Consider the following 24,257-nt stretch of genomic DNA (forward strand, 5'->3'; position numbering starts at 1 on the left):
AATAAAATTAGGGGTGGAAATCCCTTATCACTAAGGCGTTTGAAAGTAGTAGGGTAAGATAGTAGCCGATTCTGAGACTTTCTAAATATGCATAGAAAATTTCATAAGAATCGGTCGAGCCGTTTCGGAGGAGTTTGAGAACGAATATTGACACGAGAATTTTGTATATACAGAGATTATATGTAAAAATAACAATGAAAATTGCGAATGTTTAAATGAACAATTTTCTTCGTCAACAAAGACGAAAATGTACTTCAGAAGTGTTTGGAATACAGCTAGAATATAACAATGCCATTAGAGTTTTCCCTTGCATCATGAGTAAAAAGTTCAGAGGAACCAGACCAAAAACTCTTAGACAAAAACTTGACCAAGGGCGCTGCGGGAGCGTCTGGTAGCGCGCAGACGTTTCGCAACGTGTCTTAAAACTTTAATAAATTGCATTCTTTTCGTGTCGCTATTTGCGTAGTACATTTTTCCTTATACTATATTATGTTAGTTTTTCTTTAGTTACGTTAACACAAACGTGGTGTTTTCGTATCACCTCGACGTCCGTCGTTCCACAACTGAGCGTTTTTAAGGCAGTTTTTGTCGCGCACCACCACTATGTGGAACCAGCTGCCTGAAGCAGCCTAAGGCACTGAAGTATTTCCGAACCAATACGACTTTGTGCCCATTAAGAAAACAGCGTACCAGTTAGTAAAAGGCCGGCAACGCACTCGCGAGCCCTCTGGCATTGAGAGAAATAATAAATTAACAAAGTACCAGTATTGAAATTACTAACACGTATCTTTTTTAAATACAACTCTAAAATAATTTTAAGTCCTACTCGGTTTTTATATAAAAAATATTCACGAATTGAGTTTCATTTAAAACTGCATTAATCTTGTTCAAACTGTGATATACTAATCTCAATTATGTCTAGACAGGCTGGGAAGGGAATTCTAAACACAGACGGGCAACGCCCGGGTGCATTCTATACTTGAAAGGTTTTTAATAAAGTATCAATAGAATGTGTAATATGTATTAATCGATATGTCTAAACATTTAGCTGAAAATCGAATACATGACGAAAATAAATTTCTTATACAATAAGGGATATTGTTTCCCATTTAAATATACATCTGTATAAAACAATTAAAAAATGGTTGTCAAACAATATTATTTATTTTTATTTATTTACACTTTGTTATATTTATAGAAAAACAATTGTAATAATACAAGGGATATTAACAACATAATGTAAGGAAAAACTATACAAATAATATAGATGGGTAAAGCGCAAGAAGAGCATAACATAATATTATGAAACAAATTATAGAATCACCAACCTTAATCTAAACTAATACAAAAAGATAATAAAATAAACTAATATGTATCTAAAAAAAAAAAGATTTGTCTAATCTCAAAGACAACAGGACCGATTTGAAAAAATATTTTATTATTAGAATGTCACAATATCCCTTAGCAACATAGGCTAACCAAAATGTTAAAACAAGTATCCAGCCGCGATTAGCTAGAACAGACCGTTAGTTCTTCATAAAATTTGTCAGGTCATTCATATAAATGAGAATCTGATACAATTTTTATTGGGCGTTCATTGCACTGAGGCAGAATCTATGTTCCCTAGAGAGTGCCAGTGGGTTCTCGTCTATAATCGACACTACATAATATAATCATAGTGATTTTTTAGGCCTGGAGCTCAGATTTTTATATCTGTTTTGTGATCATTTCTCCATCTAATAGGCAAGAAGGTGATCACACGAATTTTCGGGTCTAAGGCAAGGTTTCCTTCACCTATTAAGAAAGAAAGTCTATTGGCGCACAGCCGGGCATCGAACCGACGACCTCAGGGATGAGAGTCGAACGTTGAAGCTATTATACCTACACAGCTCTATTTGATTAAAATAAAAGTAAATACATAGCCAGGTTGTGTGGTACAACAGTAGGTACTGAAATTGTAAGAAAATTGCATCACACAGAATACAGCCTTCTAAGCGTTATTCTCGTTGGTTCATTTCACGGGTAATGTGGGCTTGTAGTCTATAACACATTGTTAGAGGTTTCCGCAGGCTCTATCTATCTATATCTACGAATTTATAAAGGATATTTTATGATATTTGTGATCGAGTACAGAACACACTATTCACTCAAAATGGCGATGTATTGTAAGAAATTTCTGAAATACCTACCGCAGAGCAATATTAGACGTTAGACGACAAATAGGACATCTCGAGACATCTGTTTGGAAGATGAGTTTCACACTTTTAAAGGTATTTTCATCGTATTATATTATATTTCAAGTGATTGAGGTGGCAAAAAAAGTAGAATCAATTATTACAATTAGGCCTATTAAAAAAACACTTTTAAAAGTCTAAATTACCAGTTAAAAATATTAAAAAAAAGGGTGCGTGTACTTATGTACGCGCGTAAGAAGTTATACTTCTTTGGCATTATCAAAAATAGTTTTTGATTGCATGCAAATAATTAATTACAATTAAATAATCAAAGACTGGAAAAGGTGTCATTATAGTCAATAAAGTTCAGTATTTTGAAAAATTAAATAAATAAATATTTATTATTATTCTCTTACATTAAGTGTAACATAAATTCTATTATTATTCAAATGTTGTTTTTAAATTATGTCCGTAGCATCTTCCGTGGGCAACTTCATTCTGTTAATTTTGTGTCACGGTGCGCACGCATCGTAAAATTTCACTCTGAGCAATTTTTCATAACGCGCCTAAAGAAGTATAACTTCAAAAATCTAGTTGACCCTTCCAAAAGGTAGTTTCATACGGAGAAGAATAGGCAATAAATTCTGTACTTACTCTTTTAACATATATTTTTATGTAATTATATGTGAAGACCATGTACCTAGAACAAAAAAAGTATAGTTAAAAAACAATGCAGCAGATAACTAAATTATTATGTAGATACATGGTGCTCAAATATTCACAAATATTGCAACTATTCGCACATAAATCTACAACAAACACGCAAAAACACCTTCGAAAAATACTCTATTCGGAATTTTCTGTATTAAAGTTAAATGGTGATTTCGAGAAACACGCTTTTAATTAATTTTATAGAAGAGTGGAAAAGAACATATATTTACCCTTGAACAACACAGGCGAGCGCCAACCTGCATTAATAGAGGTAAAAACGTTTTAGAAATGAACGATTCTGTTTTATTTCATAAGCAAATAGTTGTCAGGCAACACTTTTGAAGCACTAATTAACGTTATCTATAAATCAAAGACATTTGAATACAACTAATTAATTAAGAACGCAATCAATTTCGCTTATTTATTATATTACAATAAATGGACACTATCACTGTACTCGTATAGATAATATATTTATTGGCATGGAACAAGAACCATAATGTAAACAATGAATTTTCATATAGACTTCTAAAAGAAAATAAAACAATGCTTCCAAAAATAAAGTATTTATAATATGAGTTGGCGCCTGGTAGATAGTACCGGTGACCCCAGAGCTGGTGCTTTCCCCGCTCAACGAAAAGTATCGCAATACAGCGAGGAAATGCGAATTAAAGGTACACTATTACAGGGACCAAACTTTTTAAATATGTTTTAATTTTCTTTTTATTTATTATTATTACTATGTATGTCAAGAATATAGTAAATATTGTATATTTGTATGTTGAAAATAGACGTGTGAATGTGATGTGTGATCGCACAGTTAATGAAAACTACTGCTCTCGCGCGACCAGCAGGTCAAGGTATCGAATGATAAGAACATTCGTCATTTAGGTTAAGTGAGGTAAAGATAAGAAGTTCGTTGCAAAACAATTTAATTGAAATATTTTGGATTGTTAACGGTATGACCCTTAATACATTCATATGCTGCGTTACATCTGTATATGTGTTCTATGTGTATCTGTCATATTATGTGTTTTGTTTCATCAGGAAAAAGCACAAACACCGGCAATACTACATCAACGGCAACTCTCTAAGCAAGGTTACGGAATTCTATTATCAGTTAAGTTATTTTTAGATGCTTTTTAATTTAAGGTATTTTTTATATTTATCTTTGTAAATTTATTAATTACTAGTTACCCCCGCGAACTTCGTTTCTCCTTAATGCCTAACCTACCTTTTTAGTACCAACATGGAACATTTTGCTATGCTACCCCAAAGAATGTTCAGTTTTCCGGAATGAAAACTTTTTAACTGTGACTTTTTCTCTATAATAAAAAAAATAAAAAATATCCAAAAAATAAAAAAAATAATTTGGGGTGGACACCCCTTATCACTTAGGGGTTTGGAAGATAGGTAGTAGCCGATTCTCAGACTTAACTGAATATGCATAAAAAATCATAAAAATCGTTTCGGAGGAGTATGGGAACGAACATTGTGACACGAGAATTTTATATATTAGATTAGCATTATGTTTTAGCACGCCATCCGCACCTATAATCGAGGCTACATTTGTATAACACGTCTTTTTTTCCTATTCTTGGTCTTGTTGGTACGAATAAATAAATAAAGTTGTTATCTATTTGGAACCAGCTCTTTGACAAGGTATGTCCATATCAAATGAATTCTCTGCAGGACATGAAACTTACCGCTAAGTATACGTCTCCCATACGTCAAAAATTTATTAGATTTTGACATACGTTCGTGCTTAGTCTCAACTAAGAATCTGACCCTAAAGGATAGCGTCTCTTAGAGCACTGGGCGTTAGGACCTGGAATCAATCCAACTTAGATTCTTTAACAACCAACCAGGTACAAAATACACATACAACGCATAGTTGTAGAGATATTACCTAATATCTTTAGAGCAGCCCATGTTAAAAACAGTTTTTAGTTCCAAAATGTTTGAAATTATCTGTGACAAGTAAGAAAAGACATAGCGTAAACAAACAGATATTATTGATGGCGTATATTGAACGGCATAAACCCCTCCAGTTTTGGCATGTTCATGATATATTACGACGATCTAGGTGAATTATGTGCCGAACCACGACTATTTATGAATGCAATACTCTGTGAAATGAAGAATTTCACATGTAAGATGCAAAATCGGTATTATAAAATAATTTGTCTTGGGAAATGTTTCCAGCCAGCTATTTTAATCATTAAAAATTAAAACTAATTTTAATACTTCTCAATTTATTTTCATTTTTGTATAGAAAAACTGTTTTTTTTGTACGTAACAATAGGCACACCTGCCGCCCATGGATACTCACGTTGCCAGAAGGCTCGCAAGTACGTTGCCCGCCTTTTAAGTTACCTATATTATAATATTATATATGAATTACTTAAGTTGGAATTTGATTCAAATAAAAAGATCCTCTGAATATAACTTTTAGTTTGTGATAAATTTGTGGACGAACATACTTGACACGTACAGCACACGTGCTTGGAAGCCTGAATCATATTTGAAAAGGATATTCTTCTTTTTAAGTCGGTAGACTCATAGATATTTGAATAAAGCATAAGAGAAACGTCATGTCATATTTCTTTGTCGCACCTTATTGGCAAATTTATATGTAACAGAAACACAATTCGTTTTTGGAAAAAACATAATATCAAAACGCTTTAAATCAAGTTTAAACAAATAGTTTTAAGAACATTCCATGTTTCAACATTCCTGATATATTCAATGGGAACAAGCAATAATTATCTAAATCAATGCACTCACGCTATTCATAACAATTCAATTACTAACTTATATCTGATATGTACACAACCTCGTACTTTACAAAGAATAAAATTCAATATCGTAAATCTGCATTCAAAAACGAGTTTGCTGAAAAAGGAATTTAATATTCATAGTCAGTAGGCAAATTGAGTTGGGGCCAATGAAAAACCAATTTGAAGAGATCGATTCCTTGTACGATAGTAAACGCAAGTTAAACTCAGTTTAATGTTACTGTCGCGCCATTAAGCAGCCTCCATAAAACGCCACTTATTGTCCCATGAATATTTTACGGAGCTTTTTTTCTTATTTACTCATCCCCAAACTCTATAAAGAAGTTACTGATGTATAAAAAACAAGGTTTTTAAATTAGAAGTGAATTTTACAACGTGTATATGGCAACGACCAGCTGTGAAGCGTGAACCATCAAATGAAATGGGAGTAAAAATCAGTACCACAAATGTGTTATTTTCTACACATAAAATGATAGCTAAATACATAATCGGAATCGCTCCCGGTGGGGGTCTATCCTGAGAGATACTTTACTATTCTATATTATATACTATTCAAAGTTAGAGTGTACTCCTGCTACAAAGGCCGGCAACGCACCCACTAAAAAGCCCTTTATGGGCGTACCGTATGCTCGTTTGCTACCCTATTTAACAAAAAATAATTATATAACTACATCGTGGATTACATGATACATGCGCCTGCTGATGCCAATAGTTGTTATTTTATTAAAACGATATTTTATTTCAGAAAGCAAGAAATGAAACATATTATAGATAATAAAAAGGATTATTTAAAAATAAAATGCACTAGCCCTACTAGGGATTCCCTGTGTCATGGGCACTCTTTTACTTTTGTTAACGGTACTTGACAATCATTTCTGCATAACACTTACATTTTATAGTTATACTATTGTTGCACAATAAGAATATTTTCTATTTCAGCGTAGGACATGTTCCGGAGTTGTTTTTTAAGATGAAAGGGCCTCTGAATTATCACTAAATAAATTCAAAGCTCTCGTTAAACGAAAATTAATCAATAAAGCTTTTTATAAATTTGAGGAATACTTAAATGATCCTAATCCTTGGGATTGATTTGCTCCAGTCCAAACAATTTGTATGACAATACTTGGCGATTAAAAAGAGTGGCTGAAAGTTTCTTGCGAGTTCTTCTTACCCGCTCTACGCCCTTGACTTGCGAACTGGTAGTAAATGTAAATTTACAATTAATTTAATTTGACAATTCATAAGTGTACTTGTTTGCCTACACGAATAAAGATATTTTGGGTTTTGAGAGTTTGAGAGTTTGAAGGAGTAAAGGTGTTTTTTAGGTAGCGTATATGTGAGTTTACGTTGTGAATGATATGGTGTAGTCAGTGTTTGTTTCTAAAGCCTGACTATTAAGTTTTCTAACCGTCAAATGATTTGTTGCATTGTTAAATTTTGATATTGAGTAGCGTACATTCTATTATATTCTATTCATTCATTCTAGAACATTCTATCTTGAGAATGGCGCGTTGGGCACGCTTAATTTTCGCACGTACATTTTTGTAACCACACACTTTTTTATTTTTTTGTTAAAAGGCGGAGACAATCGACCTGATTGTTAAATATCTTAAATGCAAACCATACATCATATAATTTTCTACGATTCTCCAATGACAACATCTTAAAGCGCTAGCCTAGTTTTGTATGTTGGCAACTTTTTTTTCGAAATGCCACTGGAGAAAAGCAGATGCCACAGTAAACTTTTTTGTAAGCGCTCCAGTCGTAACATATGCGTCGCATAATACGGCTAGTTTGATTTTCATATTACATAACATGTCGATTACAACATATATCAAGTAGACAAATAACACTGCGTAGTACTGGGCTATATTTATACAATTTCCCTCACCAATTATACAAGTCCACATTTCCTTTGACTTTAGCAAATATATAAACTATGCCCCAAACAGGCAAATGAGTGGAACGTTGCTATTGGCAACTGGTCGCCTCATTTAGCCGGTATTTCATTTCAGTCTGCAACTCTTGACGAGGGCTGAATTGACCCCATACATAACCGTCATAAAATACCAGCGAGCTAATCCAAATTAAATCTTAAAGCTACAGCAATAATGTTCAAATCGAATGACACCCAAACTTTGTCGAACCACCTTCAAACAATTAAACATGTATTAACTACTGTGCAATGTAATTCAAATTTTAATACAAACGAATTAGGATTCACTATCGTTATATCGATATTGGATTAATAACAAATATATATTTTATCTGTGAAACTGGTTATAAATTAAAGTTCCAAATGTGGTTTCAAACAAACATGATTCAATACAATATGTCTGGAATTTTCTAAATGCTTCCTGAGAGAGTATTAAATTTTCACAGGTGACGTATTTTTTTCAATAAATCAGTACATACTGTCAAAGTTAATCACCTGGAAACTGTTTCCCATTCAGAATGCTGAAATTTATAAAGACCGAGGGAGGTGGCTATTAAATAATGACCCGCTGGTCCCACTAAATATTGCCCCCTATTCCTATTATTCACAAGACATGAGGGGGAGTTGGGAGATCTACATAATTTGGTGGAGGGTGACAACGTTGTGCTCATTCAACCTTTATTTCCGCGTGATTTGACGTGTCAATGCAAGCCTTGTATAGCAGATAAGGTATAATATAGTAGCTACATAGAAATAGTAAGGAATATAATTTGGTGTGGGTTTAATATTAAAAGAATACTGGACCGTATGATATTTAATTTACTGACTATGACAATACGATAATGTCGGGAAAAAATAAAATAAAATATAATAAAGTCAATAATATTAAATATATTATATCACTACTGTGAATTCCGTCTGCGAACATATAAATATGTCGATAGTGTTCGGTAGTTGCAACGTCTTTGTAAACAGTGCAACAGACTGGTTCTAGCCCTAGGTATCGCAAATAACCGTCACATACTTTTATAAACATTACTTAAAACTATTTTAATTTTATTTTTAAAATAAAATAGATTATTTTTCCTTCCTTCTAATTGAATTGACACAGTTAAACATTGGCACATCATTCATATTTATAATATACTAGCGGACCCGACAGACGTTGTCCTGCATGATATTTCAAGCGATTAGGATACTACTGTAACTGTAACTCCTCTAATATATATATGTTAGCTATCCTATCTTGTAAGTTAGATCAAACTGCACACGGTGTGCAAATTTGATTGAAATCGGTTTAGTAGTTTAGAAGTCCATAGAGACAAACAACGTGACGCGTAATTTATATATATTAAGATTTTTGGAAGATAAAATAGGCCTTGAATAACTTATAAGTGTTTATTTAATTTAGTCTTTAGGTAATGTCTGATGTGTTATTAAAAATAAATCCCTTTTACTTTGTATAAAAACTTTGGTAAGACGAATATAGCTGTTGTAGACGGGAGGAAAGATTAACATGCTTGGATCTGGCAGTCCGGAACTAATGTAGACGCGTAATACAAAATATATTTCATAAAACCGACTCACGACTCGAGCTAATATTTCCCGCTAAGCCTTAAATGTATGAAAACTCTCGATAGAACTGAAATATCTACAAAATATAAAATCTTTTACTAGTATCTGAAATGATGATTTTAAATTGTCTGCACAAAGCTATAAGCTTGATTAAGTTAAAGAATCTTTTGTGTTATATGTAACATTACTTAGGGATAATGTAGTTTTAAGGTGTGAAATAATTATGTAAAAAATTTATTCTTTTGTTTTATTCCGGTCCAGGAGTTGTTAAACTTATTCTCTACGAACATACACAACTTTTTTCTTGATAATATCAGTATATATATAGGCCAATACAATTTTTAGAGGTTTATAGTATATCTTAGGATGTATGAAAGATAATATTTTGATGATAATGTAATTTATAAAACAACTGCTAAATAGCCACAATAAAGGGAATCAAATGAAAAAGTGAAAATGCATCAAAATATAATTGCACTCATTAGACTCTAGATATCATAATAACACAATTTATCCTTAGGAACTATACGATTTACAAACTATTTGACTACTTTGTTTTCTATAGTTTGTTATTGAGATCCTTCAGATTCATAATTCACTAACTAATATAATACTAAAGATTTTACGCTCATTTCAAGTAAACGTCTACTGTATCGGAAACGTTTGTTGTGCTCACAAATTTACTACGTAATTGCGGTTTTATATCGACGCACATATTTTTTATCGATTCGTCAAAATTCAAGAATAAAACTGGACATGTCCGTTTCTCCACATCCCCCGCAACAGACATAAGATTGGATGCAACTGTTAGATCAATATTTTCAAGATTAGTTCCATCAATTACAATGTATGAATCTGTAGCAACAGCTCGAGCCGCACGTATTATTGTTTTTCTTATTTGTTCAGAAGCGCAGTACGAAATGGTATAATTTAAAGGGACGACAATCAAATCAGCTGTTGTTATTTTTAAAACGTAAAAGTCAACTGTTGGGCGAGCTTTTCCGTACAATACCATGAGTGCGTCAAGTAACACACCGGTCACTATACCATACTCCAAACCCACTCCTAAACATACACCAACAGTTGCAACCAAAACGCACAGCTCTCTCTTACTATGTCTCCACAACTTCCCAAATATTTTATAGTCAACCATTGCAAACATTGCAGTTATAACAAGTCCAGCTAATGATGCTTTAGGTATGTAATAGAATGTTGTTGTTAACGTTGTCAATGATAAAATGACAAGCAAACAGTTAAATATCCCTCCAGCAGTGGTGCGAACACCAGAAGCATTGTTTAAGGCAGTTTTTGTAAAGGAACCTGTGATTGGCATACTGTTTACACACGATGAAGCGATATTGCACAAACCTAGAGCAATCATTTCTTGATTGGAATCTACTTGTAACCCGTTCGAAAAGGCTTTAGCAATAGCTACTGCTTCTAAAGTTGACACTAACGGTATAATGAAGGATTTCGGTCCAAATACTCCGAGCATGTCTGTAAAACTGTAAGTCTCATTACCGACTGTAGTGCTAAATGGGGGTAATCCTGGAATAGGTAATCCTTTGCTGATTGCACCAACTAATATAAGAGGCTCCTCGTCTGTGATTTGTTTAATAACAAATGCAATAATAATTCCAATGACGACAACGACAGCATTTCTACTCAGTGATAAATACCATCTAGTTTTTTGTAATATTCCACCAGTATTAGCACATCCTAGTCCGATACGTTTAAGTAACATAATACCAAAAATTGTTCCAAACCCAAGGACAGGATCCCATAGCCTAGCAGTTTTTATATTTTCAAAAAAATATACAACTGATTGGGCGAAATAGTTACCAGCTGAACCTTGCAAACCGAATAAAGATTTAAATTGGGAAGCTGCTATTTGCAATGCTGCTGCTGTGGAGAATCCACTTATGACAGGCATCGATATAAATTCCACAAGAAATCCAAAATTAAAAGCTCCCATCAAAAACTCTACTAATCCTGCCAAAAATGTCGCTAATACTGCAAAGTCAGGAGAATAGTCAACGTATTGGCTGATCATCGCTGCTATAATCGCCGTAGGTCCGACTGTGATATCTTTAACACTTCCAAATATCACGTACACAAAACCTCCCAGTAACCCTGCATTAAGACCGTATTCAGGAGAAAGTCCTGCTATGAGGGCATTGGCGATGCCTTGAGGAATAGCCGTTAGACCCACAGTTATTCCTGCTATTATATCCTGTATAAGAGCACCAAAATTGTATTTTGGAAGCCATTGTATTATAGGTATTTTTCGTTCAATCGCTTTTTTACTGCACACTTTTTTACACGCTTTATTTATAGACTTCTTCAATCTTCTGATACGTGGTTCATCTTTACTATGAACGTTATCGAGCGCTGTCATAGCTCCGATTGAAGCGAGCTCTGTTACAATACTAAGTTCTTTGAACTACTTTGTGAAGAAACAATTTATACAATTTTTTAACCAGTCAAGTGTGACTCGTAAAACGCTCTACAAATTCCGTACTTTCTCTATACATCGTACTTGTATTTAATAATTAAAACACAGACACAAATTAACTTGTTTTAATTTTTTTGTTGAAATAGAAGAGATTTAATTAGTACACATTCACTTTGTGGATATGATGGATATATATTTATTTATTTACACTTCGTTTCATATACAAAACCATACATATAAAAAACCTGCTTTTTACATAAGTTATTAGACAACGGGCGGCCATATCACTAACAAGCGATTTCTTCCAGGCAACCCCTTGTATGGAACAATAAAAAAAGAAACATCTACAGAGGGTAAACTACAAGATGTGCATAAATAATTAACAAAAATAACATGAAACACTAACTATAACTGAAATAAAGTAAATTCTAAAAAAAAAACAAAAATGTAGAAGCTAATCCTAGGGTTAATGAGTCACAATTAATATAAATAAGTATCTAATTTGTAATAACTAAAATATATTTGTAGTAGTTACAAATTATAATAAATCCGTATGCAATAAACTAACCAACGTGTGAAGGGGAAGTACTTTTAGTACAGAGATTTGATTTACAATTGACCAACAAAATCATCTTTTATGATTTTATATCTCGAGGCTGATAGTCTTAAATATAATAATTTTACTTTTAGCGTTAGCACGGCTATTATTGAACAAAATTATAAAATATTATTTAAAGGGACTTGAAAACGAATTATATGGTACGTCTAATTTTATTTCACCATAGTTTTAAAATATAAAATAATTCGCAGATTCCTTTGCAACAGAACCCTAATTAGTGACATTATCAAGAAGAATGTCAGACAGTTCAATCCCAAGTAGATTGTGTGAAGATAGTGTTGTTTCGATAATAAAACAAATGACTTTATCAGTACACACAAGCACGTAGAAGTGAACACTACTGTTTTATTTATAAACTTACAAAATTGTTGAATTTTTGGGATTGTGAGACCTTGCTACAATTTAATAAGAAATACGTTGTTGGCCGTCTCTTAGACATTGTGTACCATAATTTTTGGATGCTTTATATGATTTTTGCTACATGTAACATAGCTATCGGTTAAAATAAAGTAATAATTTTTACAAACATTTGTGAAAAACTATTAACAATTCCAATTTTCCAATATCTCATTTGGTACGTCGCAATTTGAAAAGTGGCAGTGGAGCCTAAACGATATATGCACTTATTTGACGCGATAAGAACATAAATCTGCCACCTTCACAAGTGCTGAATCACGTTAATAAATTCCAGGAAACCGAATGACACCCCTCTTTGACGCGTTCAACGGAGCAATAGAAATATTGAGGGGATCAGAAATTTTGCGATAAACCTCCCCTTGCCCACAGCCTCTATTATTGAGAGCGTGTTACTATACATTATATAATTATAGCCATATTCAAAATCTAACATAATTAAAAATAACCCAAAATTCTAATATCTAAAGAAACTGTTAAGTGATGAGAGACCAGATAAAATATTCTCTTTTGAAAGTTTTACCAGTTGCAACTTACAATGAAAAGTATGGGGATATCAGAGTCCTGCATTTATTAAAACTTTTAATCTTTTGTTAGAGATACAAAACAAAAACTGTAGCTTAATATTTGTAGGTTCCATTTATTACTAAATTAAATAAAAATATAACAATACAAAAATAACTATAACGTTTAATGTAAGCTATATAATTCAATAAAAAACTAGTTCTTGGCATTCAAGAGCTATCGTATCTTCAATTTTCGTCTCAGAGATCCATTAATTAAAACTTAAAATCACTATATATAACTTTCACTTATATATTTTTCAGATATACATCGACAACGTCAGATATTCTTACAGTAGATATAAACTTTTCTTCAAATAGCGGGTTTATTGCGATACACATTTTTTTTAGTGGTTCGTCGAAGTTTAAAAACAGAACAGGGCATGCGCGTTTGTCTATATTTTGTGAAACAGACATAAGGTTCGTTGCTACTGTTGTATCAATATTAAGAAGATTTGTGCCATCAATAATTATGAAGCTGTCTTGTGACGCGTTAAGAACTGCCTTAAGAAGTATATTTCTAACATGTTCTGCAGCGCAATAAGAGTAATTATAGTTTAGTGGAACTACGATCAAATCTTTTGATGCTTTCATAGTGTAAAAGTCAAGGGTGGGTCGGGCTTTACCATATAAAATTATTGCGGCATCAAAAAATACTCCTGTCATTATGCCATATTCCAGTCCTACACCTAAACATATGATTACAGTTGCAATTAAAACGAATAACTCACGCTTACTGTGTGTCCATAACCTCCCAAACATTTTATAGTCTATCATAGACAACATTGCTGTTATAATGAGTCCCGCTAACGATGCTTTAGGTATATAATAGAAAGTAGAAGTTAATGTTGTTAGTGACAAAATAATTAACAGACAGTTGAAAATGCCTCCTGCAGGAGTCTGCACACCTGAAGCGTGGTTCAATGCGGTCTTTGTAAAAGAACCAGTAATAGGCATGCTACTTACAAACGATGACGCAATATTGCATAATCCAAGTGCAATCATTTCTTGATTAGCATCAACTTGTAATCCTCCAGCGAAAGCTTTCGCTATGGCTACCGCCTCTAATATAGCTACTAGTGGTAAAACAAGTGATTGTGGTCCAAATGAGCTGAGCATATCATAGAAGTTATAAGTTTCATTACCAACTACAGCACTGAAAGGTGGAAGTTTGGGCACAGGGAGTCCCCTAGAAATATCACCAATTAATATCACCGGTTCATCATCTAGTATTTGCTTGATTATAAATGCTGCTAACATTCCAATAATTACAACAACGGCGTTTCTACTAAGAGATATATACCATCTGATTTTTTGTGAAGTGGTACCAGATAAAGAACATCCATGACCAACACGTTTTAGAATCACCAATACAAGTATTGTTCCGAAGCCAAGAATGGGATCCCAAAGCGTTGCAGTTTTTATATTCTTGACGAAACTCACAGCGGATTCAGCAAAAAATGTTCCTGATGAGCCGTCAAGACCGAAAAGTGACTTCAACTGTGAAGATGCTATCTGCAGCGCAGCCGCTGTTGTGAAACCACTGATCACTGGTGCTGATATAAATTCGACCAGAAATCCAAAATTAAAAACTCCCATTAATAACTCCACTATGCCAGCAAGAAACGCCGCCAGTACAGCAAATTCGGCTGAGTAGCCTCTTACGTATTTGCCAACCATTGCTGCCATAATCGCTGTTGGCCCTACTGTTACATCTTTACAGCTACCGAAGAACACATACACTAATCCACCCATTATTCCAGAGTATAGGCCGTATTCGGGTGAGAGACCGGCGATAATAGCATACGCAATACCTTGAGGGATAGCCGTTAAACCCACAGTAATTCCTGCTATAAAGTCTTGAATTAAGATACCAAAGCTGTATGTTGGGAGCCATTGTATAATTGGCAACTTTCTTTTCAATGTCTTGGTACTGCATACATTTTTTATTGACTTTTTAAATCTTCTTTTAATTCTCGCTTCATCCTGATAGTAAACTCCATCAAGCACAGTCATACTTTACAAGTACACTCACGAAACGGTACTGCGGACTGTGTACTAGAAGGATTATATTTAAAGTGCGATTTTATCGAAGACCGTGTCAAAATACTTGTCGGAAACACTTTGCGAGAAGATAGCATTGTTTCCTTAAGAGAATATATCAGCGTATCATTCTTAATTTGATGGCTATCTATACCTTGCAATATATCGCGGTTCTATGCAGATAAATCGGTGCCTACTCTTGACCTCGAGAAATACATGTCATATCTGCAACATGTTTGTTAAGATTTAATGGAAACGAGTAGTTTTATATGTGTAAAATAACTTAGACTTTTACTTTTTTTTAAACTATTTAGTTATAAAAACAATACATCGGCTAGTAATTTTCACAGAGTAGAGAGTAGGGCAAAGACAAACGAGAAACTGACTTGACATAAAAACAACCCAAGTCAATGGAGCAAAGGGCGCGAAATTGAAATATTACAACAACGTTTAGATTATTCCATATATCAATCAATGATCATACAATCAAACAATTGACACTCAATCTAGGTAAATTGACACTAAATCCGATGTACACTTAAATTTGCGTTAATATTTACGTTTAAAAGTTGATGTGAACAAACCGACACAACGATGAACTTGTTTTATGTCATACATTGATAAACTATCAAATGTTAATAAATCAGTGCAATCTGTCACAGGTAGATTGAAAGATTCGAGTACTTTAAGATTTTTATTTAATGGTTTTAAACTCATCTTGCACTTAAATGATTAATTATTTTCATTTTGCTAATGCGAGTATTTCTTTAATTAATATAAACGCGATTTGCTATGTGAAAACATTAATTTAAATCTGCTGTGGTTGTAATATCAATACTTCCCATATGCTTAAGCAATGGGATAGTAGGTTCGACCCCGACTTGAACAGATAAGGGTATGATGGAGACGTGCGTGACCACGCATGCACCGCCGACATTATGAGCCACAAACAAGCCGCAGCACTTCACACAGAAACCGCTCTTATTACGTTACGTTTAGGTATTTCGTTTACAAACATGTCTACAAGGGTTTTTCCAAAACTTATGTTTGGACCCGAATTTGTTTGTTGCGAATAAGTTTGGATATGCTTTGGTCTGAAACTTATTGTAACAAACACGGACCTTTGCTGATGTGGAATTTTAAAGTGGGCCCAAAATTTACATATCAAATAAGAATTGGCAGAAATAACGTAATACATTGAATATTTAACCTTCAAAGGATTTATAAAAATCAATGCAAAAAGGCATGCTATGCAATAATGTTGTGGCACATGCTGTTTAACCCTATAAAAATTAATTAAAACATCATGATTTGTGAAATGAATGAAAGAAGGTGAATTTTTTGACTTTAACCTAACCTAATATAATTCACTGGGACCCACTGGGAACTGAAACAATATCGTTTACATCATGCATGTATTATTATCAGTTTTTTTTTAATTTTAAAGGGTCCAAAGCCATGCGCCTCCTTTATTACTTGGGATTCTACAATTCGTAAAGTTGTTCCGTTTCTTTTTTTCCTTATATAAGGAGATAAGACCGCCCGTTGCATACCTTATATTTTTATGTTTTATGTTATTTGTTTTTCTATAAATGTAACGAAGTGCAAATGATAGAAACAAATTTGAAGATGTTTTAAGGTAGAGCCGAGATACGAGAAATTTACCAAAATCATATTTAGGTACGACATCCTCAAATAGACAGTAAATCTTGAATATCCCATTACCACTTAATAGACAAAACAAACATGAATACTAAATAAACTCATTTAAAACATAATGGACACTTTTCATTACTAAAATGAGCACTAAATCATATTTAATTTATGATCGTCATTAATACTGTTTAATAGTTTTAAATACTCGTGTAAGTCATAATACTAAGGATGGGGGAATGATCATCAATCATAAATAGTTATTTAGCTGATGACAGCTCAAAGAAATTGATAGGGAAATAAATTACTTTATTTGAAATTAAATGAGCCTTTGATGATAAAGATAAATTAGTGGATGTTGTCTAATTCTGGTAATTTTACGTAGTACTTTGTATAGCTAGTAAAACTAGATAATCCCAGAAAGCCTTGATATCAGTGTAAAAAAAACATAATTTAAAGATTCATTTCTTTATATTAGTACGAGCCAAGGCTGTGCATTTTGGTCACTCCGGCTTTCTTAGTTTTATAAGCGAGGCGATTTCCTAAATCGTCGGAGTTACGCCTCGAGTATAGCCAGACGTAGGCACTCTCTTCAACAGTTACATTGCAATCATTCGTTACATAGCAATTAACATTTCATTATTTCGTTTATATTCTATTGTTGTACGCGAGTTAATATAGAATTAAAACTTTAGAGGTGTCAAGGGACACCCGGATGGAACGAAATTCCTTTCGATTAATTTATATGTTAATTGGTATCATAACAGTGTGATAGATTTTCTCGACACCAATCTTACGACGAAAAAAAAAAGCCTGTTAACATCACGAGGTGTTCCCAGGCGGTCACCCATCCAAGTACTGACCGCGCCCGACGTTGCTTAACTTCGGTGATCGGACGAGAACCGGTGTATTCAACGTGGTATGGACGTTGGCGATAGCTAAATCGAAAATGTAAAATATAACAACTATAGCAAAAATTAGTGTCGTTACAACTTTTGGTCTAAATTTAGTTAAGTGATTCCAAAAATAATTTTAATTTCTTATCCCTACAAAAAAAAGCCAACATCACGAGGTGTTCTCGGGCGGTCACCCATCCAAGTACTGACCTCGCCCGACGTTGCTTAACTTCGGTGATCGGACGAGAACCGGTGTATTACAATAGCAAATAGCAAAAAAGTGTCGTGACAACTTTTCGTAAGAATTTTTTCCGTCTAGCCCCCTTTCAGAACGCACGATAAGGAACTTCGTTCCAAAAATAAAATCCTCCTATTTAAAGATGACCCAACCGTACAATATTATTTAAACTCTTGCAAAAAATGTATCAAAGCTTTATTTGGCTAGTGTAACCCTTGCAATGGGTGTCACTAAGACGCGGCATTAGTTTCGTAAGTGGCTTTATCTTATTTGACGTATGATGGAATTACGACCCACTCAAAACTAAGTCTTATGTTAAATCTGTTCACGTGTAAATTGTTCAAGTTTGAAACAGCGAATTCTGTTAAGTTTTAGACTAACATACAAACAAATGTGGTTTTCTAATGTAACATATCATGATTTACTCAAAATATACACTAAGCCAGTTATTAATTAAGTATTGGTGAGTCAAAGAAACGGAAATTGTTTGAGTAATAATTTAAAATAGTGTTTATTTTTTGACGTGATAACGTCTTTAAAATCGTTTTAGTCGGGTGACATGTTCAGAAACTTGTGTCACACCAAAACCTCACGAGCGCGATCGCAGGTATAACGAGAGAGAGACGGACCGATCTCCCGTCTCATCTCGAGCGCTGCCAGTCATTCCGTGAATGTATGAAGAAAAATGTATATCATAGTCGAATAAGTAAACTTGTCATTTTACACCCGAAATTTATCACCAAAAGTGTGAATAAAACGATAGATGTAATTTAAAATTTGAAAAAATTGTTATCTTCATTAATTCCTTACTTCCCAAAAACTTATATTACCAATAAGACGTTATCACGTAAACATCTCGATCGTAAATCTACTTTACAAACAACCAATATTATTATTTTTTTTATTAATATTTAGGTTTTATTAAGATGACAAGTTGGACGCTGTATAAATTTACATATTGTACATTGCATAAATTTAATAAAACTAGACTTACCCTGTAATGTACTAAAGCATACCTGAAAACAGAAGCAAAATTATTAACCCAAAACAAAGTAAACATCAGTAAAGCGGGTCCCATATCTCATATTCGATTCATTAATCCATCTACGGCCGGTTAATTCCTTGCCCAGTAATAACCGGGTATTAATACGGTGTTTGTTAACCATGGGTAGGAAACGCCCCTTAGTTACGTAAGGGTTGGAATTCGTTACACAGATTGTGTTTGAAAATGGAATTTCGTTGATAGTCTGTATTATTTTCATTTATAGACATAACATAGACATAGATAATATTTATTACAAACGAAACACACAAAATAATGAGGTGCATTTTAAGTGTGTAATGTGTGTGTGTGTTTGCAGATGCTGTGAAGCACACGTGTTCCACAGCGCTGGTAATATAGAAGTCTAATAAACATTAAAGATCTAATTACACGAGCCTCATAGCCTAGCGATCTTATTAAGTGGCAGCTAGGTGAGGGGTACCGGGTTCGATTCCCGGTTCGAGGGCAAGATTTAATTTAATTTAAATTTGTTCTCGGCCTTTGGGAGGGTTGTGCGGTACCGGGCGAGTGCCTAAACCGTACACGGAGGACACGGTCGAATTTCTAAAGACAAGCACGAATTATAAAAAATCCTATACTTGACGCTGGCTAATGCACAAATCGTGCCAGAGCCATAAAAAAAATACACGAATTAAAGGTATACATATGGGCTGTGCAAGTCATCATTTAAAACCAAAAGCAGATTTACAAACGGTTCTGTAATATTCATTAAATTTGTTATTCAATTCAATTATGAAAATTCACATAGTAATAGTAGTTCATTTCTTAAGTAGTCTCCATTACTAAGCTTTAAAAAAAGGATAATTCTTCACCAACTAGTTTTTTAATTTAGTCACACAATTTTAAGCACAAGGACTTTAAATACATTGTAGAGTTCACATTTTGGGACGATCTCTTCATAAAATCCGTATGGCGAGTCGTAAAATAAAAGTCATAAACTTGAATGAGCGGGACAGATTTCAGTGACTTGACTTAACAAACGATGTACCTGATTTTATTTGGTGTTTTCATATCACTATCTATGAAAAAAATATGTACGAGTAGTTTATAATAAACTCCTATATTAAACAGGTTTCAATAAGTATATTTCCTTTTCGTGTCATTTTCAAACTCTTTAGAGAGAACGGGCAAGAAGTTTATGTATTGTGTTATTTGTGTGTTTTTTAATGCAACGAAGTGTGAATAAACAAATTAATATATAAGTTTAAAGGTACAATCTATAATACTGCATACGACTGGCTACCTCCCTAACATATTTTGAAAGTCTTTTACATAAATTTTTTTTTTATCATTCATAATACTTCTACTCCCCTGCCATTGTGTCCAAGGACTTATTCTATATTTTAATTTTTTTTTAAATAAAGATACATGTCAGAGATTAGGTAATGATAGAACACGGTGTAATTTGTTTGATTACAATGGCAACACCACGCAATATCATAGACATCTTACAGGTTGTAAAGTGTCAAAGTGTCAATTGTCAAAGTCAAGCTGTCAGTAGTAGAATCGGTCGTGAAGAGCTTGAGTTGCCGTCCGAATTCCGATCGGCGCCTCCGCCGGGCGTGCGCACCGACTGTGTTTAAATATTAAGTAATTAAGTAATAATGTCGGACGACGGTAGTGATACCAACTTTGTAATTATTAATCGCGTTGAATCTCCGACATACATTTTATTAATTACAATAAACGTTCTAATAGATAAACATTTCCTGCTCAATCGTGACTTTTGTAATTCTTTTATTTCTTATTCTTTTGTATTGCATCGCAATTCATGAATCCGTGAGATTAGCTTTTTAGTTTTAAGTTAAAAAAAACTAAATATTTTAGTATAAGGTTCTTTATTTTTTATAAGATTTGGTTATGCAATTCTCGCACTTTACCCATCATATTTATTTTTTAGTTTTTTTTATTTACTAGGGTTGCCTGGAAGAGATAGCTAGTTGGCGTTGCATCCCTTATAAATTTAATGTATTATGTTATTTGTTTTTCTATAAATGTAACGATTTGTAAATAAATATATAACCAGCCTATCCCGACTTCACACAGGACATCTTTATATATTCTAGATATTTATATTGACTATGCTACTATTGTCAATGGGTATCACTCACATCAGACGAGCCTCCAGCCCATTTTCCATGCATTAAATTTATTCCTTCCAAAAAGCAACAAAACTTTTAATAGTATTAGTAAAGATATAAATAATCGCCTGTTTTTTTCCACTTGCGACGTCTCCATATACATTATTTATGTACGTAGGCGATTCTGATACGTAGATAACGGGTATTAAATAACAACAGGGTAATTGTGTACGTGATTTAAAATAAACATTAAACTTACCCTTTTGCGAAAAACTTCGTCTAGACAACTTCATGTATAAATTATTTAAATATTTGTTAAATATGAGGCTATTCAACGCTTGTTCAAATAGTACATATCATTTTTGTGGTAATAAGATCAGGTCTAGAATACATTCTAGCTTAGGATTTGTGGGATAAATAGTAAATTGTAGAATTTCGAGAAAATTTATACGAGATTTTAAAATATATATTTTAAATAAAAAATATTGGGTATTTTTCCGACGGTTTGCTTTCGTTGAGTGCGGTGATGAATCATAACATTCTTATATGATTTTCTATTATGTAATAAATGCGACATTGCGCAATGATAACGGTTTTCATATCCATCACGATGACGCGTGTTCGTTTTTGACATTATTAAAATATTAAATTTATTCTTCAGGGAAAACTATTAGAATACTTTCACTCGAGTTTTCTCTATGTTGTTTCTATAGAGAAATCTTGAATTGTCTCTTTATTATTATTAGAGCTTTATTAATGAATTGAGTTAGGTTTTTTTGTGGTGGTAGCCCCTTTTAGGGTAAAAAAAGACTCCTCATATTTTCCATTACTCCTTTCTTTTTTTTCTCTGTTTTTTTTCCAATGCATTGTTCTAATCGAATAGATTTGTATGATAGGGATCTTACGTCTTTCGAAGAAATAGTCTCTTAACCGTCATTTAACATTACAATCTTTCGTGATTTCAATAAAACTTCTTTAACGGATTATTGCAAATTTATTACATTTACATAACTAGATATTTCGTTTTCAGTAATTTATATTAATATTAGTTTTAATATTTTTTCTTAATATGTAGTACAATCAATTTCAATGTAAATAATTTGTATTTTTTGTCTTAAATCTGTAAAATATTCTAATTGATAGAATGTTACGGGATTTTATAATCTGTGTTATCAATCTAAACATGTTTATTAAACGTCAAGATAGTACGATATCCTTAACAATTGATATGGATGATTATCTAAGATAATCTTAGTTTGTTCTCTGTCATCTAACAGTCAGTGAAATATGAAGTAAAAAAGTGACGCGCTCCATCTCTCCTTGTTATCAAGGATTTGAACCTTGATTTTTTCTTTTTATGCAAACAATGAAAGCTTGCAAAATGTTTCCCAATCAGACTAATAACTTATACTTTGCTTATATAACGGTGTGTCTAGGCTTCACGCGACACGATATTGTTGCAATAGGCTTTAGATACTGCGGGAAGGCTGCATAAAGGCCTATTGATCGCAACATACCAATCTTCGACGTGTCAAAATGAACAAAAGCGGCGCCGGGTGCGAAACATATCACGCCGAGTCATTGTGTGCGTCAAAAACTTTGGATAAGGTAATCGAAACTATTGTATTGTGTATTTGAAATACACGTCGATGTTTGCTTAGCATTTAATAAAGGTTGTGTAAACAATTCTCGCCGACCACGATTGCCTTAACGCATTAGAAAAACTTTCGTTATAAAATTAATGAACAGTCTATCTTTGTTACTTAAGTTTGATTTAACGGTCGGTAAATAAACGAACTTGTATATACTGTATATTTGTGTGTAGGAAAATAAATATTAATGTAAATAAAATAAATAAATACTATAGTATATCATATACGAACGAATTAATATAGGGAGTGATTATAAAGAGAATTAGGCTGTAACAATATTTTTCAAGAAACTGCTACGCCTCTACGCCGTAGTAATAAATGCAATTTGCTACAACGGAGTGCTACGAAAAATACTATCTTCTACGCACGTATTCCATCTTCAATAACACGATATAAAAAAATACTTTTAAGAGAAGAATTTGAAGTTATTAAAAAGCAATAACCCAAATATGTAAATTAATGTTTCTGCAAAACAAAATTTACATTCTACGTTCATGACGGCGTCGTTCCGGCGCCCGAACGAAACTAAACGTAAACCGATATCATAGATACATGGATCAAGGAATCTTTAAAATAATAATTATTTTTCTTTAATCGTTAGGCTTATCATTTATTATAACGTTGAGTTAAGAATATAAGTGAAAAATTTTCTAAGTCAACAATTAAAATGTTGTTACGGGCTGAAGGCTCATCTGATATTAAGTGATACTAACTACCGTACCGCCTAGGGGCACTCTCAATGCCAGAGGGCTCGAAAGTGCGTTGCTGGCATTTTAAGACTCCGTACGCTCTTTTATTGAAGCTCTGTAATAGAGGTATTTGTTTTTTTCTAAACCATTTAATTAAGATATTTCAATCCGATAAACTTCAATATTTGTTGTAAAAAAATAAAAATAAATCAGTGGCGCTACCACCTCTTTAGGTCTTGGCCTCAGATTTCTGAATCTGTTTCATGATCATTTTTAAATCTAGTAAGCAAGTAGGTGATCAGCTTCCAGTGCCTAACACACGCCATCGACACTTTGGGTCTAAGACATGTCGGTTTCCTCACGATGTTTTCCTTCACCGCTGAGCAAATGTTAAATGCGCACATAGAAAGAAAGTCCATTGGTGCACAGCCAGGGATCGAACCCACGACTTCAGGTATGAGAGTCGCACGCTGAGGCCAACACTGCTCTACATTTAACGTAGTGATACCCAGGCTTAAATATAAAATTATTCTATCTAATAATAGCGGCCTTCACACGTACAGTTCGAACCGTAGGAAACAGCCCGCGCCATTCCGATCTGCCGTCCAATCCGTCCGTGTAGACGCGACAAGCGCGTGGTGGTTTGACAGTTCGATGCGGCGCATTGGTGTGTACGAAAGTTTGTACAGTTTTATGC

General features: G+C 33.5%; 2 protein-coding genes and 1 non-coding gene across 5 annotated transcripts in view; all 3 read right to left on the reverse strand.

Annotated features, from left to right (window-relative positions):
- LOC125049855 overlaps positions 1-24,257 on the reverse strand; it is a 356,920-nt gene that overhangs the window by 163,588 nt on the left and 169,075 nt on the right. The window lies entirely within an intron of this gene.
- Positions 12,820-15,278, reverse strand: LOC125049864 (sodium-independent sulfate anion transporter-like). Its single transcript, XM_047649360.1, has one exon. The coding sequence runs from the start codon at positions 15,259-15,261 to the stop codon at positions 13,495-13,497; it is 1,767 nt and encodes a 588-aa protein (XP_047505316.1). The 5' UTR covers positions 15,262-15,278; the 3' UTR covers positions 12,820-13,494.
- LOC125050001 lies at positions 17,756-17,874 on the reverse strand. The gene has a single exon (XR_007117085.1). It is a non-coding gene; the product is annotated as a 5S ribosomal RNA (ribosomal RNA).

Source organism: Pieris napi, chromosome 5 (assembly GCF_905475465.1).
Source record: "Pieris napi chromosome 5, ilPieNapi1.2, whole genome shotgun sequence".
Classification (NCBI taxonomy): Eukaryota; Metazoa; Arthropoda; class Insecta; order Lepidoptera; family Pieridae; genus Pieris; species Pieris napi.

Excerpts from the sequence above, each read along its gene's own strand:
- LOC125049864 (XM_047649360.1), bottom strand. The coding sequence starts at position 15,261 with ATGACTGTGCTTGATGGAGTTTACTATCAGGATGAAGCGAGAATTAAA.